This window comes from Camelus ferus, chromosome X (genome assembly GCF_009834535.1).
Source record: "Camelus ferus isolate YT-003-E chromosome X, BCGSAC_Cfer_1.0, whole genome shotgun sequence".
NCBI lineage: Eukaryota > Metazoa > Chordata > Mammalia > Artiodactyla > Camelidae > Camelus > Camelus ferus.
Genome location: NC_045732.1, coordinates 78,295,382 through 78,314,034, shown reverse-complemented (window position 1 = coordinate 78,314,034; position 18,653 = coordinate 78,295,382). Strand labels below are relative to the sequence as shown.

Here is an 18,653-nt window from a genome sequence, read left to right as displayed (position 1 = left end):
GTTTGGTCTTTTTGTTTCTTTGTTTTGTTGGCACTCATTTAGAAGAAGTAAAATCCATTTATGCTGGAGGCGGGCATAACATCATCCTACGAACCATCCTCCCTCTCCTCCACCTGTCTGCCCAGTGGCCCCACTTGTCTGACAACCTATCAAATGGACTTAAATTAGACAAAAAATGCAATAATGGAAGTAGTATTACTCGTTAGAATCTGAAGGTCTCAGAGAACTGCTCAACCATTCATATTTGCATTAGTGGTGAAGAGCTGCTCTGCAGTACGAGGCTTCTCACCATTTGTAACTGCTGCTTGCAGGTATTCCAAATTAAGTTTCAGAAACACAGTTTCTTGTGTAGAATCTAGTGGCAGCAGTAAATTGATGTTTCCTTGAGTGCACAATGGACACAAAAAGGACAATTTTATCCCTTCTTGATTTAGGTGCTGAATACAAGGATCAAACCAGCCAAAGGGAGAAGGAAGATGATAAAGTCATTCCTGGTAAAAGTCATACCTACGTTTGGCAGGTCCTGAAAGAAAATGGTCCAACAGCCTCTGACCCACCATGTCTTACCTACTCATATCTTTCTCATGTGGACCTGGTAAGGGATTTGAACTCAGGCCTCGTTGGAGCCCTGCTGGTTTGTAGAGAAGGTAAGGATAAGCAAGGGTAAGACGGAGCTGAAGCGAGTGCAAACGCCTGGGTCTGCACTTTCAGTGCATCTGAAAGAGGCTTCTGTGCCCAACATGATGCCCATGAAAAGGGGCATGATCCAGTCTCTGAGAGGAACATGTGCCCATCCTATGTAGCCGTAAAAGTTCTGGAATTAGGTCTCTCTTCTCAAAGCACTTCTACTTTCTACTACAAATATCCTATGGGCTGTCTCAGTAGTGCCTTTCGTCAATTTTGTGTTAGGTTCCTGGAAACCTCCATGCAGGTAAACATATCCAAGTGTATGATCAATGGTGCCTAGCCCACTTCAGGGGTTTAGTTTGTCATACTGGACCCAGAAACATAAAAATCTGAGAAAAGCAAGCATTTATATATGTTTACAAGTTTTTATTCTAAAAATCATGTACTTCCAACTGACATAGTGACTCAGTATTTCTGTACATTAGAAAATGATCACCACCATAAATCTAGTTACCATCTGTCAAATGCAAAGTTATTACAGCATCATTGACTATATTCCTCATGCTGTACATTTTATCCCTGTGACTCATTTATTTTGTAACTGGACGTTTGTACCTCTTAATCTCCCTCACCTATTTCACTCATCCCTTCAACCCCTCCCCTCTAGCAACCACCTGTTTGTTCTTTGTATCTGAGTTTTTCTCCATTTTGTTATGTTTGTTCATTTATTTTGTTTTTTTATATTCCACATATAAGTGAAATGACATGATATTTGTCCTTCTCTGTGTTACTTATTTCACTCAGCATAATGCTGTCTGGTCCATCCATGTTGCTGCAAATGGCATTATTTCTTTCTTTTCATGGCTGAGTAATATTCCATTGCATAAATATATATATATATATATATATATATACCACATCTTCTTTAGCTAATCGTCTATTGATGGATACTTAGATTGCTTCCATATCTTGGCAACTGTAAATAATGCTGCTATGAACATAGGAGTATATACAATTTTTTGAATTCGAGCTTTCATTTTCTTCAGAAAAATACCCAGAAGTAAAATTACTGGATCATAGGGTAGTTCTATTTTTAACTTTTTAAGGAACTTCCATACTGTCCTCCATAGTGGCTGAACATACCCACCAACAGTGCACAAGGGTTACCTTTTCTACACATCCTTGTCAACACTTGTTATTGGTTGTCTTTTAATCCATTTTGAATTTATTTTTCTATATGGTATTAGAACGTAGTCCAGTTTGATTATTTTGCATGTATCTGTCTAGTTTTCCCAATACCATTTGTCAAAGAGGCTGTATTTTCCCCCATTGTATGTTCTTGCCTCCTTTCCTTTAGGTTAATTGACCATAAATGTGTGGGTTTATTTCTGGGCTCTCTATTCTGTTCCACTGATCTCTGTATCTGGTTTTGTGCCAGTACCAGACTGTTTTGATAACTAAAGTATAATCTGAAGTCAGGGAGCATGATTACTCCAGCTTTGTTCTTTCTCACGATTGCTTTGGGTGTCCTGGTCCTTTATGGTCCACACAAATTTTAGAATTATTTGTTCTAGTTCTGTGAAAAATGCCACTAGCTTTTGAAAGACATTGCATTGAATCTGTAGAATGCCTTGGGGATTATGGACACCTTAACAATATTAATTCTTCCAATCCATGAGCACAGTGTACCTTTCCATTTGTTTGTGTCATCTTCGATTTCTTTCATCAATGTCTTATAATTTTCTGAGTACAAGTATTTTACCTCCTTGGTTAGATTTATTCCTAGGTATCTTATTCTTTTTGATGTGATTGTAAGTGGGATTTTCTTAATTTTACTTTTTGATTGTTCACTGTTCTATCCCCTTACTTTCAGCCTGTATGTGTCTCTAGATCTGAAGTGAGTATCTAGGGGTCTTGTCTTTATACCCATTCAGCCACTTTTTGTCTTTTTCTTGGAGCCTTTCATTCATTTACATCTAATTATTAATAGGTATGTACTTATTGCCATTTTCTTAATTGTTTTATGTTTGTTTTTATAGGTCTTTCTTGTTCCTTTCTTCTTTTGTTCTCTTCTCTTGTGATTTGATAACTTTTTTTAGTGTTATGTTTGGATTTTTTTCTCTTTTGTGTGTATCTATTATAGATTTTTGGTTTGCAGTTACCTTGAGGTTCATATATAACAATCTATATATATATATATATATATATATATATATACATACTATATATATATATATGATTTTAGGTAGATGACCTCTTAGGTTTGAATGCATTCTAACAACACTACATTTTTAATCACCTCCACCACTTTTAATATTTTTTACTTCATATTTTACGTCTTTTTGTCATGTATGTACCTTAACTACTTATTGTGGATGTAGGTGGTTTTGCTCCTCTTCTCTTTTAACATTCCTACTAGCTTTATAAATGGTTTATCTCCTGCCTTTACTGTACATTTGCCTTTACCAGTGAGAATTTTCCTCTTATAATTTTCATATTTCTAGTTGTGGTCTTTTCTTTCTCCCTTAGAGAAGTCCCCTCAACATTTCCCATAAAGCTGGTTTAGTGGCACTGAACTCTTTTAGCTTTTACTTGTCTGTAAAGCTTTTAATATCCTCATCAAATCTAAACAAGAGCCTTTCTAGGTAGAGTATTCTTGATTATACGGTTTTCCCTTCACCACTTTGAATATATCATGCCACTCCCTTCTGGCCTGTAGAGTTTCTGCTGAAAAGTCAGCTGATAGCCTTATGGGAGTTCCATTTTATGTTACTTGTTGCTTTTCCCTTGTTGCTTTTAAGATACTATCTTTTTTTTTTTTTTTTTAGAAGAGGTGCTGGGGATTGAACCCAGGACCTCATGCAAGCTAAGCATGCGCTCTACCACTGAGTTACACCCTCCCCTCAAGATTCTATCTTTGTATTTAATTTTTGCCATTGTAACTACAGTGTGTCTTTGTGTGGCTTTCCTTGGGTTGATCCTTTTTGGGACTGTCTGTACTCCCTGGACTTGGATCTGTTTCCTTTCCCAGGTTAAGGAAGTTTTCAGCTATTAGTTCTTCAAATATGTTTTCTGCCCCTTTCTCTCTCTTGTCCTTCTGAGATCCTTATAATGCAAATGTTAGTATGTTTGGTGTTGTCCCAGAAGTTTCTTAAAATGTTCTCATTTTTTAAAATTCTTTTTTCTTTTTTCTGTGCAGCTTAGGTGATTTCCACTACTCTGTCTTCCAGTTCACTAGTCTGTTCCTCGCTATCACTTAGCCTACTGTTGATTACTTCTAGTGTATTTTAAAATTTCAGTTATTGTATTCTTCAGCTCTGTTTGGTTGTTCTTTATATTTTCCCTTTGTTAAAATTCTCACTGTGTACATCCATTCTTCTCCCAAATTCACTGAGCATCTTTATGATCATTACTTTGAACTTTTTTTTAACACTTTTTATTGATTTATAATCATTTTACAATGTTGTGTCAAATTCCAGTGTTCAGCACAAATTTTCAGTCATTCATGGACATACACACACTCATTGTCACATTTTTTTCTCTGTGAGTTATCATAACATTTTGTGTATATTTCCCTGTGCTATACAGTATAATCTTGTTTATCTATTCTACAATTTTGAAATCCCAGTCTATCCCTTCCCACCCTCCACCCCCCTGGCAACCACAAGTGTGTATTCTCTGTCTATGAGTCTATTTCTGTCCTGTATTTATGCTTTGTTTTTGTTTGTTTGTTTGTTTGTTTGTTTTTGTTTTTGTTTTTTAGATTCCACATATGAGCGATCTCATATGGTATTTTTCTTTCTCTTTCTGGCTTACTTCACTTAGAATGACATTCTACACGAGCATCCATGTTGCTGCAAATGGCGTTATGTTGTCGGTTTTTATGTCTGAGTAGTATTCCATTGTATAAATATACCACATCTTCTTTATTCAGTCATCTGTTGACGGACATTTAGGCTGTTTCCATGTCTTGGCTATTGTAAATAGTGCTGCTATGAACATTGGGGTGCAGGTGTCATCCTGAAGTAGATTTCCTTCTGGATACAAGCCCAGGAGTGGGATTCCTGGGTCATATGGTAAGTCTATTCCTAGTCTTTTGAGGAATCTCCATACTGTTTTCCACAGTGGCTGCACCAAACTGCATTCCCACCAGCAGTGTAGGAGGGTTCCCCTTTCTCCACAGCCTCTCCAGCATTTGTCATTTGTGGATTTTTGAATGACGGCCATTCTGACTGGTGTAAGGTGATACCTCATGGTAGTTTTGATTTGCATTTCTTTGATAATTAGTGATATGGACCATTTTTTCATGTGCCTATTGATCATTTGTATGTGTTCCTTGGAGAATTGCTTGTTTAGGTCTTCTGCCCATTTTTGGATTGGGTTCTTTGTGTCTTTCTTATTGAGTCGTATGAGCTGCTTATATATTCTGGAGATCAAGCCTTTGTCGGTTTCACTTGCTAAAATTTTCTCCCATTCCGTAGGTTGTCTTTTTGTTTTACTTATGGTTTCCTTTGCTGTGCAGAAGCTTGTAAGTTTCATTAGGTTGCATTTGTTTATTCTTGCTTTTATTTCTTCTAGGAGAAAATTTTTGAAATGTATGTCAGATAATGTTTTGCCTATGTTTTCCTCTAGGAGGTTTATTGTATCTTGTCTTATGTTTAAGTCTTTGATCCATTTTGAGTTGATTTTTGTATATGGTGTAAGGGAGTGTTCCAGCTTCACTGTTCTACATGCTGCTGTCCAGTTTTCCCAACACCATTTGCTGAAGAGACTGTCTTTATTCCATTGTATATTCTTGCCTCCTTTGTCAAAGATGAGTTCACCAAAAGTTTGTGGGTTCGTTTCTGGGCTCTCTATTCTGTTCCATTGGTCTATATGTCTGTTTTTGTACCAATACCATGCTGTCTTGATGACTGTAGCTCTATAGTATTGTCTGAAGTCTGGGAGAGTTATTCCTCCAGCCTCTTTCTTTCTCTTCAGTAATGCTTTGGCAATTCTAGGTCCTTTGTGGTTTCATATAAATTTTATTATGATTTGTTCTAGTTCTGTGAAATATGTCCTGGTGTGCATCCATTCTTCTCCCAAATTCTCTGAGCATCTTTATGATCATTACTTTGAACTTTTTATAAGATAGATTACTTACCTCCACTTTGCTTACTTCTTCTGATGTTTTTATCTTTTTCCTTTGTTTAGAACATAATTCTTCTGTCTCCTCATTTTGCCCTATTTTCTGTTTTTATTTCTGTGTATTTGGCAGGTTACATTTCCTAGTCCTGGAGAAGTGGCCTTATGTAGTAAATGTCTTATGTGTCTCAGCAGTGCATTCTCCTCTCATCACCAGAGCCATATGTTCCAGGGGTGCCCCCACATGTGGGCTGTGTGGACGCTTCTGTTATGATGGAGCCACACTATGGGCATCCTGGTAGGGAGAGTTGGCCCCCAACATAGTTGGCAGCCAGGCCCTTCCTTGTGCAGAGGCTGTTGGTCCCTGTTGGGTAGGGCTGGTCCTGGTGCAGCTGGCTGCATAGCCCTGGGAGGCCCAGGGCTGGTGCCACTCCACTTGTGGGTAGGGCTGGGTGCCAACATGGCTGGCAGGGGGGCCTGGGGTCCCAGGCTGGTTCTGGTCTGCTGGTGGGCCAGACTGGGTCCCCATATTGCTGGCTGTTTGGCCTGAGAGGTCCTGGGACTGGTGCTTACTGGCTGGTGGCCAGTGCTTAATGGCTAGAGAAAGGGCTCCAAAGTGATGCTTGCCAGCACCAGTGTCCTTATGGTAGAACAAGCTTCCAAAATGGCCACCACCAGTGTCTATACCTAAGTTTTCAATTTTTTGAGCTATTGTAAACATCATTCTTTCTTACATTTTGATTTCTAGTTATTCACTGATACTACATAGCATATAATTTATTTTTAACAGCTTTATTGATATATAATTGATATACAAAGAACTGCACATATTTAATGTGTATAATTTGATGACTTTGGACATAGAAAAACACTTAGCACCAAATCAAGGTAATAGACATATCCAGCACCTCCCAGAGTTTCCTTGTGTCTCTTAGGGTTTGTGTGTGTGTGTGTTAAGAACACATATGAGATCTACCATCTTAAGAACTTTTGAAGTGTACAATACTGTATCATTGAGTATAGGCACAATGTTGTAAGCAGATCTGTAGAACTTATTCATCTAGCATAACTGAAACTTTATACCCCTGAACAACAACTCCCCATTTTCCCTATCCCGCCTCCTGCCATTATATGAGATATGTAAGTGGAATCATTTAGTATTTGTCTTTCTATGACATTTTACTTAGCATAATGCCTTCCAGATTCATTTGCATTTTTGCAAATGGCAGAATTTTCTTCTTTCTAAAGGCTGGATAATATTCCATTAATATTCCATTCTATATATCATGTATCTCTTTTTAGTAATTAATTTTTAGAAACACTGATATAGGAGATGTGACACCAAAGAGATAACATTGCTTTCTAACCAAGAGACAAAGGACACATTTGTGCTCTCAAGCAGTTGACGAAGAAATGTGTCCCCCTAGTGTCAATTTCCTGTGATACGCTTTTCAATAAAAAAATGCTCTCACTTCTTTTCCAGGGAGTCTGGACAAAGAAAGGACACAGACCTTGCGTGAATTCGTACTACTTTTTGCTGTATTTGATGAAGGTTAGTGAGCTGCTATGTGATTTTTGGTCTCCTGAAAGAAATGAAATATATTAATTTAATCTGGTCCTTAAACATGAGGGCCATTATTGTCTAGAGGAAGTGATTATAGAAAAAGCATAAGCTACATTACTGTTCAGGAAGGAAGGAGATGGGGATTGAAATGAATTCCAAGAAAAAAAGTGCAACCTGAGTTCCAATGGAAGAAGCTTTTTCTTGCATCCTTTGCTCATGCTGTTTCTTCCACTTGCAAAGCCTATCTCCAGCTTCACACCGGTAAATTTCTCCTTCTCCCCATGCTCTAGGTTAGATGCCTCTTTATATATTTCCACAGTACCTGGAGCTTCCTCCTTATCACATGAAATCATCATTGTCTGCTTTATTTAATATTTATCTTCTTTGACCCCGTATTCCTTTCCATTCAAGCAAAGTTAAGCTCCTTCTCTTTTCTCCCATAATACCCTGTTCTCATGTCTATTACATCACTCTTCACTCTTTATTACAATTGTCCACTTCTCTGTCTATTCAGGCTAAATTGTAAGCACCTTGAAGACAGAGGCTCTGTGTTCTCTGTCATCAGTACTTAGTGTTCAGTAGTGCTGAGTAAATATGTTTGACTGAATGAATAAATGAGTGAATGAATGTATAAGAATTCTCCAAAGGCTGGGTGCTTCAGAAAATTTCAGTCCTTTACACAAAGGGGCAACTTCAAGGAGCTGCTGTCTACAATAATATTTATAGTGTTTTCACTCTTATTAATTGAAATTAATTTCTGCCTGAACGAAGAAGGTTGGGAAGCTTTCGGGTTCTTGGGTTTTCATTGCACCAAGCTAACGAAGCAGTTAGGACAGGGACAGGTACTGATGAATTTCATCTGCTTCCTTTTAAACATGTCACCTAATGAATAAAATGAAATCATCATGGTGCAAACTTACCAATATTCCCCCTTCTCCTAGTTAACATTTGTTATTCCTTTCCACCTACTGATATGGATAAATATAGGGACAGATAATCAGTTTGAGCAAGAAATTTCTTCTCCCTTTTTCTTACTGACTTTGAAGGAAAGTCATCCTTGCCTACTGTGCTGACAAAAATGCTTAAGGAGTGAGAAATCTTTGCCTCATGGAAGGGAGGGAAGGAGAAAGGGAAGGTCAGTCGTGAGACAGACACATAAGTGGCCCTCTCTGTTTGCCTCCTCTCTCTTCAGGGAAAAGTTGGCACTCGGGAAAAAATGAGTCCCTGACGCAGGCTATGAATCCTCCATCTGCTTGGGCCCAGCCTACAATGCACACAATCAATGGCTATATAAACAGATCTCTGCCAGGTATGTACAGCCTGCTCAAGAATCCTCAGGGTCTTCTGCATTCACTACCAGAACTCTCTTCTCCAGTTCTCAGACAGTTCTGCACCCCAGAGGAAAGCCCACTGAATTCTCTCTGGAAGGTCTTATAGTACAGTGGCTGATTCTTCTTCCAGTCACCTAAAAATCATGGACTGCCCATATACACAGAGCTCACAGATTTCTCTTTTCTTTTGCTTAAATTAAGATGGGCATCCAAGAATGAACAAATATTTAAGGAAGCCTAAAACATGAAGGGAATATGCAAAGAGAAACAAATAAAAATAGAGAATGCTTAAAACAACTTATCAAAAGCTCTAAGTAGTATTTTAATAAAGATTCAAGAAGATACTGCATTGAAACTACTATACATAAAATAGATAAACAAGTTTGTACTGAATAGCACCAAGAACTATATTCAATATCTTGTGGTAATCTATAAGGGAAAAGAATAAGAAAAGGAAAATATGTATGTGTATGTATAACTTAAACATGATGCTGTACACCAGAAATTGACACAGCATTGTAAACTGACTAGACTTCAATTAAAAAAGAAAAGAATATACTGCAGTGAAACAGTAATAATATGATTGGAGCTTCTGAGTTGGTGAACACATGGAGATTTGGGCAGAGTGCCCTCTCCAGGGGTGCCACTCTTCCATCTGGCTGTTCCTGAGTGACAGCCTGTTATAATAAACAGGTTATCTAGTAAGTGAAAAATAGTAGTAATAGGATTATATGAAAAAGTAACAATCAAAACAAGAATAGCTCTCACTTGCATAGTTGAATGCAGGATGGTGCCATTCACAGAAATAAGGAACTCTGGAAGAAGATGAGGTGATGAAGATTGAAAATTTTGTTTTGTACATGTGGGCTTTATGAGATATCCAGGTGAAGATATGGAGAAGGTGACTGACTGTGTGAGTCCGGATTTCTGAGAAAGATCTGAAATAAGAGCGTTAACAGCATATGGATAATCATTAACACCATGAGAATGAATGATTGTTCAGGGAGGGAGAGAATTTGATTAAGAAGAGAATAAGGCCTAGGGATGAGCCCTGAGGTGATCTAGCATTTAATGGATGGATAGAGGAGACATCAAGAAAGGAGACAGAAGAAGGAGCAGTATAAGAATTAGGAGAACAAAACCCTGAGAGATTTTGGCACAGAGGCCAAGGGAGGAAAGAATTTCAGGAAGGAATGAATGGTCAACAGATGCCATGAAGACTGAAAAATATCCATTGAATTTGGCAGCATGATAGTCATTGATGACCTTGGCTTGAAAGTACCCCTACTGTCTTAGGAAATTTGGTTCCAGTCAAGATAATAAAATTTGTAGGGACAATTCATCCATCTTATCTTAGGAAGTGTTTTCCACTTCAAATTCTCTAATTCTTGACCGTAGTTGTCTTATTCCTACTTTACAGGTCTGATTGGATGTCACAAGAAATCGGTCTATTGGCATGTGATTGGAATGGGCACCACCCCTGAAGTACATTCAATTTTCCTTGAAGGCCACACATTTCTTGTGAGGAATCATCGCCAGGCTTCCTTGGAGATCTCGCCAATAACTTTCCTTACTGCTCAGACACTCCTGATGGATCTTGGCCAGTTTCTATTGTTCTGTCATATCTCTTCACACCAACATGGTAATATCTGTGCATCTTAAAGACTAGCATTATAAATATCGAGCTCTTCTTTTAATGGAATTTACTGTCCACTGTCCAGTATAGGATTATATTAGACCTCAACTGAGTTTCCCTAGTTTTAGCCAGTTTTCAAAGTAAATATTTTACCTTGAGTATAAGGGGGCTTGATTATTAGTAGTACTTGTGAATTTACTGGTGAATCTACCTGTGAAATAGACGGAGGGGAAATGGTCCAGGGAAGAATGAGGTGGTGAAAGTGAGGGGGACAGTGTATCTATCATTGGTTTCCCAGCACGATACCATTAATGAGGCTTCAATACTATGAAGAGAGGGATTTGGGGTCATAGCTGAAGAGATGTTTTATGAGAAATTCAGGGAAATGGAAAAAAGTACAGTGCATAGGTTGTAACCATAAGGGCTCCAGTATATTGCAGTGCTCAATATGAAACAACAGACAACTGGTATACATGGAGATGAAGTGTAGATACTTGGTAGGAGATGAGAGACATCTAGGAAACTCAGGGCATGTCAGGGGATAGAGGATACTGGGAGAAACAACATGCGAGTGGAAGTTGGTGAGCATATGTGAGGTACTGCATGAGGTTTTCAAGGACTACTTGACTTTGCAAAGGGTCAAAGGTCCTGTATAAGCAAGTTGGGACAATGGTACCTACAGTTTCAAATTATTGTTAATATGAGCCCATTTCTCACTATAAGCTATGAAAATTCGTGTTACATGATCATCTCACCTTTATTTTCCTTCTTGTATATTCACTCTGATAACTCTTAATCTTGGACTGATCTAACAACCCTCTTTGTCTACTCCTTTATTGTCACCATTGAGAGCTTTTGGAGGAAAATGTTGAGGAGGCCCAAGCTTTCATGTTTAAGAGCACTTGTCAAATTACCCAGGACATACTTCACAGAACTAGAACAAATCATAATAAAATTTATATGAAACCACAAAGGACCTAGAATTGCCAAAGCATTACTGAAGAGAAAGAAAGAGGCTGGAGGAATAACTCTCCCAGACTTCAGACAATACTATAGAGCTACAGTCATCAAGACAGCATGGTATTGGTACAAAAACAGACATATAGACCAATGGAACAGAGTAGAGAGCCCAGAAACGAACCCACAAACTTTTGGTGAACTCATCTTTGACAAAGGAGGCAAGAATATACAATGGAATAAAGACAGTCTCTTCAGCAAATGGTGTTGGGAAAACTGGACAGCAGCATGTAGAACAGTGAAGCTAGAACACTCCCTTACACCATATACAAAAATCAACTCAAAATGGATCACAGACTTAAACATAAGACAAGATTCAATAAACCTCCTAGAAGAAAATATAGGCAAAACATTATCTGACATACATCTCAGAAATGTTCTCCTAGAACAGTCTACTCAAGCAATAGAAATAAAAGCAAGAATAAGAAAATGGGACCTAATGAAACTTACAAGCTTCTGCACAGCAAGGAAACCATAAGTAAAACAAAAAGACATCCTACAGAATGGGAGAAAATTTTAGCAAGTGAAACCGACAAAGGCTCGATCTCCAGAATATATAAGCAGCTCATACGACTCAATAAGAAAAAAATAAACACCCCAATCCAAAAATGTTCCTATCACTCTTGTATTAACCCTCTCTTCAGGTTTCTTGGTTGCCCTGGGAAAGAGATTTAATCTTACCATGCATCAACTATTCTCCCCTTATGTCCTGTGAGTGACCTTGTCTATAGTCCTCTGTAGTGATGAAGAATAGGGACCTCTCTTCCTCAGCTGTTACATAATATTTATGAGATTTTTGACAAGACATTAGGGGACAAAGGATGTCATACAGGACAAGTAAGAGGAACTTGATCCTATAGGGACAGAGGAATATGCACAGATACTTGTCACTATCTAGTTTGAAGCCTGATTCAGTTTAAGAGGAGTTTGTTTTACACTTTGTTTTTGTTTTATTCTTTTGACACTTCTTTACACTGATTTTAATCCTTGTTTTTCAGGGGAAAAAATGCTTTGTCTTATTAGGCCTCGGACAAAACCCTTCATTTTTAGATCCAGAATGAATTGTTTAAGGCCACATGAACCCAGACTAGTCATTTGCTGCTCCTGAAATATGCCTTGTTCCCCATCAACCAGTAAACAGGTCTCCCTTCTTGGTATTGATCTTCAAAATACCCACAAGGCATAGATAGGTTAGGGATTATTATCCACATTTTATAAAATATGAAGATGAAACTGAGATTGTTGAATAGACTTGCTATAGGGTTTACAAGTAGTCACATGTAGACATGCTCTTAAGACATATAAAATATTTCCTTAATTCTAAGTTGTACCTTTTCATGTCTTATGAATTTGGAATATGTCCTGAAATTTATATATATATTAACATTTTTTCCTGATGAGCTGTTATCGTAATTCAACTGAGTATATAAAAACAATCACTAGGTAACTGTGGGAATGGGGAGTTGGTCTGACCTAAGCTTCCAAATGCTGAAAATATGCAGTTCCTCAGGTGTCCTTGTTTATCATTTGGGAGTTGGGGAGTGATAGGCCCAGAGTAAGTTCCAAAAGAGAAATATTCATATGTATTATAAGAGTAAACAAGTGAGTCTTAAAAAGGAGGTAACACACAAATTGGAGCTGAGTCAGGCAGAAGGGAAATGGTGAGTGCAAAGACCAAAGGAAGAAACCAGCAAGTCCTAGATATGGAGAAGGTAATCCATACAGGAGACTTGCAAGAAAGAGCATTGGTGTAGAGAAGGGAACACCTAGGAGAGGGCCTTAAAGGCTAATAAGAGAAAACAAAGTTGTAAGAGTTAAACCAAGGAAGTCTCACTGTAACCTGACATGGTTTGGTTTGTCTGTCTCCAGATGGTATGGAAGCTTATGTCAAAGTAGACAGCTGCCCAGAGGAACCCCAACTACGGATAAAAAATAATAAAGAAGAGGAAGATTATGATGGTGATACCTACGACTCTGACATGGATGTGGTCAAGTTTGATGGTGACAGTGCTCCTCCCTTTATCCAAATCCGCTCGGTTGCCAAAAAGCATCCTAAAACCTGGGTCCATTACATTGCTGCTGAAGAGGAGGACTGGGACTATGCTCCCTCCTCCCTCACCTCCAGTGACGGGTGAGCACCTTCTGACCCTTGGTGCTTTCTCTTCAAAAAATAATCAAAAAGTTCTTCCTAGTTATTCAAAGCAACAAATCCCTGAGCCATGTTTAGGGTTGGGCACAGGTACAGAATCAAAAGGCAGGGTCATTAATATGTTTGAAAATTAACATCATGGATGCTTGTATTTTTCTCACTCCTTTCCTTGATTAAATCATGACAGCTGTTTCAGAGCTGGATTTTAGCTACCTGTCCCTTACCTAGAATTCTCTATTCCAACCTCTCATCTTTTTGTGTCTCATACAGAAGTTATAAAAGTCTGTATTTGAACAATGGTCCTCAGCGGATTGGTAGGAAGTACAAAAAAGTCCGATTTATAGCATACACAGATGAAACATTTAAGACTCGTGAAGCTATTCAGTATGAATCAGGAATCCTGGGACCTTTACTTTATGGTGAAGTTGGAGACACACTTCTGGTAAGTTGAGGGAAAGCTATAACGTTGGGATGGAAGAGAAACTCTAGAGGACTTTGAGTTTTTTAAAACTTCCTAATTGAGCCTTGTCTACAATGGGCATGATCTTTTAAAAATTATAAATGTTACACAAATAAATGTGAATTATAAACTTGTTTTAAAATGTTAGTATATAGAAAACAAATTTAATGCTATCCATTAAACATGTCACTTCTTTGAAATACTCATTGCTTAGACTTTGATACATATCCTTCTAGAACTTTTCCACTAGTTATATAGTACAAAAATCAGCAGACTAAGGCCTATGAGCCAAATTTGTCTCATGGTCTGTTTTTGGAGAGCCTTTGAACTTAGAAGGATTTTACATTTTTAAAGAGTTGTAAAGAAAAGAAGAGACTGGATGTAGCTCACAAAGCCCAGCACCTTTACTATCCATCCTGTTCCAGAAAATGCTTCCTAACCCTAGACATAGAATATTAAGAATTCTTATGCTGCAAAGAACAGAATACTCAATGAACAGTGTTTTTAAAAGTTAGGACTTTTTTTAAAAAAAATCAATTTGGAGATGTATTGTTGGTTTCATCAACTCAGCTACTAAAGAATGTCATGAGACTGGATAAAGAAGAGGTGGTGTATTTATACAATGGAATACTACTCAGCCATAAAAACCGACAACATAATGCCATTAGCAGCATCATGCATGCTCCTGGAGAATGTCATTCTAAGTGAAGTAAGCCAGAAAAAGAAAGAAAAATATCATATGAGATCTCTCATATGTGGAATCTAAAAAAAAAACCCCACACAAACAAAGCATAAATACAAAACAGAAACAGACTCATAGACATAGAATACAAACTTGTGGTTGCCAAGGGGGTGGGGGGTAGGAAGGGATAGACTGGGAGTTCAAAATTGTAGAATAGATAAACAAGATTATACTGTATAGCACAGGGAAATATATACAAGATCTTGTGTTAGCTTACAGAGAAAAAAATATGACAATGAATATATATATTTGCATGTATAACTGAAAAATTGTGCTCTACAGTGGAATTTGACACAACATTGTAAAATGATTATAAATCAATAAAAAATGTTTAAAAAAAAGAATATAATGAGACATAAAAGGGCAAAATAGCATTTGATAATCTCAATAGTTTTATAAAAACATTTATCAAAATTCAGCTTCCATTCTTAATAAAGTCATTGGGAAATTGGGATTGCAAGGGACATCCTTATCCTGATAAAGATCTGCAGAAAACTTAGAGTCACTTTTGTACTTGGTAGTGAAACTCAGAAATCCTTCTAAGATCAGGACAAGACACAGCTAACAGGTATCACCATCTCTATTTAATATTTTACTAGAAATTCTAGCCAGTATCCTTAGGAGAAAAAATTAAAATTTAAGATTGAAAAGGAATAAAGAAAACTGTTACTCTTTGAAGATTAAATAAATGGATGACAGATAGTAGGACCTAGATTTCTAATTGTTCGAGAGGGTAATTATAAATAAATAAAAGGAAAGGCTAGAATAAATCATGTGATGCTGAATTAAAGTTGCAGACAATAATGTGAATTCATGTTTTCCTAATACAGATACAAAAGGATATTTATAGAAATAATTATAGATATATATATATATATTGGGGTTAGTATATTTCCTAGCTCTGCTGACCGAGAGGGCCTAGAAGCAATGACACCCCAGGTCTATGTTTCTAATACCATGCTCCAATAAAAAGAACCAAGGATCCATGGAGAATGAACAACTCTAGGACTGGGCCAAGGAAAATGCAGGATGAACCTGGAGTATCTTGTGGTTCCAGAAAGTAAGAAAGTGCTCAAAAAGGGGGGGGGTGGATGGGACAATGTCAAAGAAATACAGGCGCTTCTAATGGCCAAGCTGGAAGAATATGAGCCAACAAAATAAATAAAGTAGCAATTAAAATTTGGATGTCTGCTGAAGACACTGCTTCCTCTCAGTCTTTCCCACCATTTGGGCACTGAATTCCCCAACAATGGTTCCAGTGGTAGAATCTTCATTGGATGAGCAGGCATGAATGACTAGGAAGATAGTTGATTACAGCATTAAGCAAGGATAGGAGAGCAACAATGTGGAAGCAGCAGTTAAGAACCCTGAGGACATCAACACAGCTTCTATGTCTAAGGTTGCGTGATATGAGGATAAAAAACTGACTTCTACTTGCAGTCTTGTCTTAAACCCACTCATTTGGTAAAACCCACTAAGCAGCAGAATGATGGAGGAGAAAAATCACACAGCTCTGCAACTAGCGTCTTTAAATCCATGACCATAAATTGCTAGTGTGAGAAGGTGCAAGGAATGCCTCTTGAAGCAATTAAAATCACTTTAAATGAATGGAAAGGAGCCTTTAATGAGAAACTTAAGTAGCTGTCTCAGCAATCTTATGCAAAGACTATTTTGAGCTTTATCTAGGCTCAAACTCCCATACTGTAGATATAATGGAGTTTTTGTTTTCTGCAGAGAGGCCACACTTTTCTTGTTGATCCTAGTTGTCTTAGTACTTGATCTTATATTTCATTTATACTTTCAGATTATATTTAAGAATCAAGCAAGCAGACCATATAACATCTACCCTCACGGAATCACTGATGTCAGTCCTTTGCACTCAGGGAGATTTCCAAAAAGTAAGTGTTACCTCACTTTTATATGTCTTACTTACCTGTAGATACAGATGAGGTCACAGCCCCAATAATAATTTTATACATTCTTCCCCACATGTGTCATTTTTCTCTGGCCATCATTTTCTTCATGTTTATCCTACTTGGGTTCACTGATCTTCCTTGATCTGTAAATGTATGTTTGAAAATATGATTTCCCACACCCTTGATAGCTAGTCTTTTAAAATCCTACTAATCTGGTAGTTGAAAAGTGGTATTTCATTGTTGCCTTTATTTTAATTTCTTTAATTTCTTTTTTTTTTAATTTCTTGTAGTATTGATCATCTTTTCACACTTTTATTGACCATCTGGGTTTTTTCTACTGTGCCCTTTCCCATTCCCTCTCCTCTATTCTCCCATTTCTCAATGGCTGCCAGCCATACTTTTACTTTTATAAAACTAAAGGTGATAACATTTACATTTTGTACTGTTATTTTAAATAACTCCTTGCTTTGTCTATATATTTATTCTAAACTTAAAAAAACAGCATTTATATTGCTTTAGTGTGTGTTTCTTATTATAAGTATATGAGTTTACTGTAGAACTAGGTGATATGCTATGATTGTTCTTTTGTCTACAGCTCTAGGCTTTGGCATCTATTCAGGTCACTGTGGCTTTGATATCTGTTTTTTTTAGCACTTGAGATTTTTTTCTTCTCATACATTTTCAGTTACGTAGTTAAAATGGTTTTAAAATATTGCTATCTATTTGTACTAGTGGGTAGACCTGCCAATTTCAATTCAAACTAACGTGCTAGCAAAAATCTCCTGGACACATTTTTATTCTAAAAAAAAACGTGTGAATCTTAAACTTATAAGAGGTACAATTTTAGTTTTCATTTATTGAGAAATTTCATATGTGCATATAAATTTGTAGAGCCCTTGCAATAAAAACAACATGATTACTAATATATGGCTTGTTACACTTCTAATCAAGCTATTTGGGGTTTTGGATGTGGGTAGGTGTGAAACATTTGAAAGATATGCCAATTCTGCCAGGAAAGATATTCAAGTATAAATGGACAGTGACTGTAGAGGATGGGCCAACTAAATCAGATCCTCGGTGCCTAACCCGCTATTACTCAAGCTTCGTTAATCTAGAGAAAGATATAGCTTCAGGGCTCATTGGCCCTCTCCTCATCTGCTACAAAGGATCTGTAGATCAAAGAGGAAACCAGGTGAGTTCATCTCTTTCCAAGTGCTGGGTTTGAAGCTAAATTGAAATGACAATGCGTACGAACTTCCAGATAACGTTTCCTATACTCTCTCAGAAAATATTGGCAATAAAAGAAATGAGCTCATTTATTATACGACAGCCTAGACATCCTCCCTGCATGTTTTATCGTGGGTGACTACAAGTTAACTTATCTGCAGCATCTAGCATAGTGCACAAGATTTAGTAGGCGTTCAATAAATATTTGTTGAGCAAAATACAGGGCAAGATATAAAATATTTCAGAATGTGATTAGAATTTGGAGCACTTCTGCTGTTTTAGAAAAACAAGGTTAAGTACTCTGAATTTGAAAAGCTTAATTCTTCACAAAAACTCATTGTTTGGTTCCATATTGCTTAGGCTTGACTACATGTCCATTTGGTTATTTATGATATATAGGATTCCTACTTGTCAGGAAACATTTTATGACCTTTAATGCAGGTAAAACATGTAGCACACAAATCCAGAGAGGTGTCAGTTTGGCCATGTGTCTGTCCTGACTAATTTTTCCTAATTATAGCTTTTCCATCAGTTTTTGGAAGATGACTAAAATATACCTGTATTCTGCAATCTCCTCCCTTCAGCATTTTGGTTTCTGTAGCAATAGGCTATACAAAATAAAATTTATAATATTAGTGAAGTTTGCACATCTTAGTGGACTCAATTAGCAAGTGACTAACTCATGACTGTGGTTCATATGCAGTGTTCTTCTGAAAAAAACTTTAAACTTTGTGAATGGAAAACTTAAAAGTATTAGTGTTAGCATTTCACGGTTCATCTTGGCTTTGTTATTTGATTTCTGTTTTGTATTTTTAACTTCTTATAGATTAGTAGCTTTGTGGAAGGGCATTTGCTAGATG

The 18,653-nt window shown here is 37.2% G+C and overlaps 1 protein-coding gene across 3 annotated transcripts in view; it reads left to right on the top strand.

Annotated features, from left to right (window-relative positions):
* F8 (coagulation factor VIII) overlaps nucleotides 1-18,653 on the top strand; it is a 99,809-nt gene that overhangs the window by 22,042 nt on the left and 59,114 nt on the right. For all 3 annotated transcript variants that reach the window (XM_032475652.1, XM_032475651.1, XM_032475653.1), the window contains 8 exons: nucleotides 435-647; nucleotides 7,235-7,303; nucleotides 8,508-8,624; nucleotides 10,067-10,288; nucleotides 13,169-13,430; nucleotides 13,719-13,890; nucleotides 16,455-16,548; nucleotides 17,544-17,758. In XM_032475652.1, the coding sequence (XP_032331543.1) occupies nucleotides 435-647; nucleotides 7,235-7,303; nucleotides 8,508-8,624; nucleotides 10,067-10,288; nucleotides 13,169-13,430; nucleotides 13,719-13,890; nucleotides 16,455-16,548; nucleotides 17,544-17,758 (1,364 nt within the window). The remainder of the gene's footprint in view (nucleotides 1-434; nucleotides 648-7,234; nucleotides 7,304-8,507; nucleotides 8,625-10,066; nucleotides 10,289-13,168; nucleotides 13,431-13,718; nucleotides 13,891-16,454; nucleotides 16,549-17,543; nucleotides 17,759-18,653) is intronic.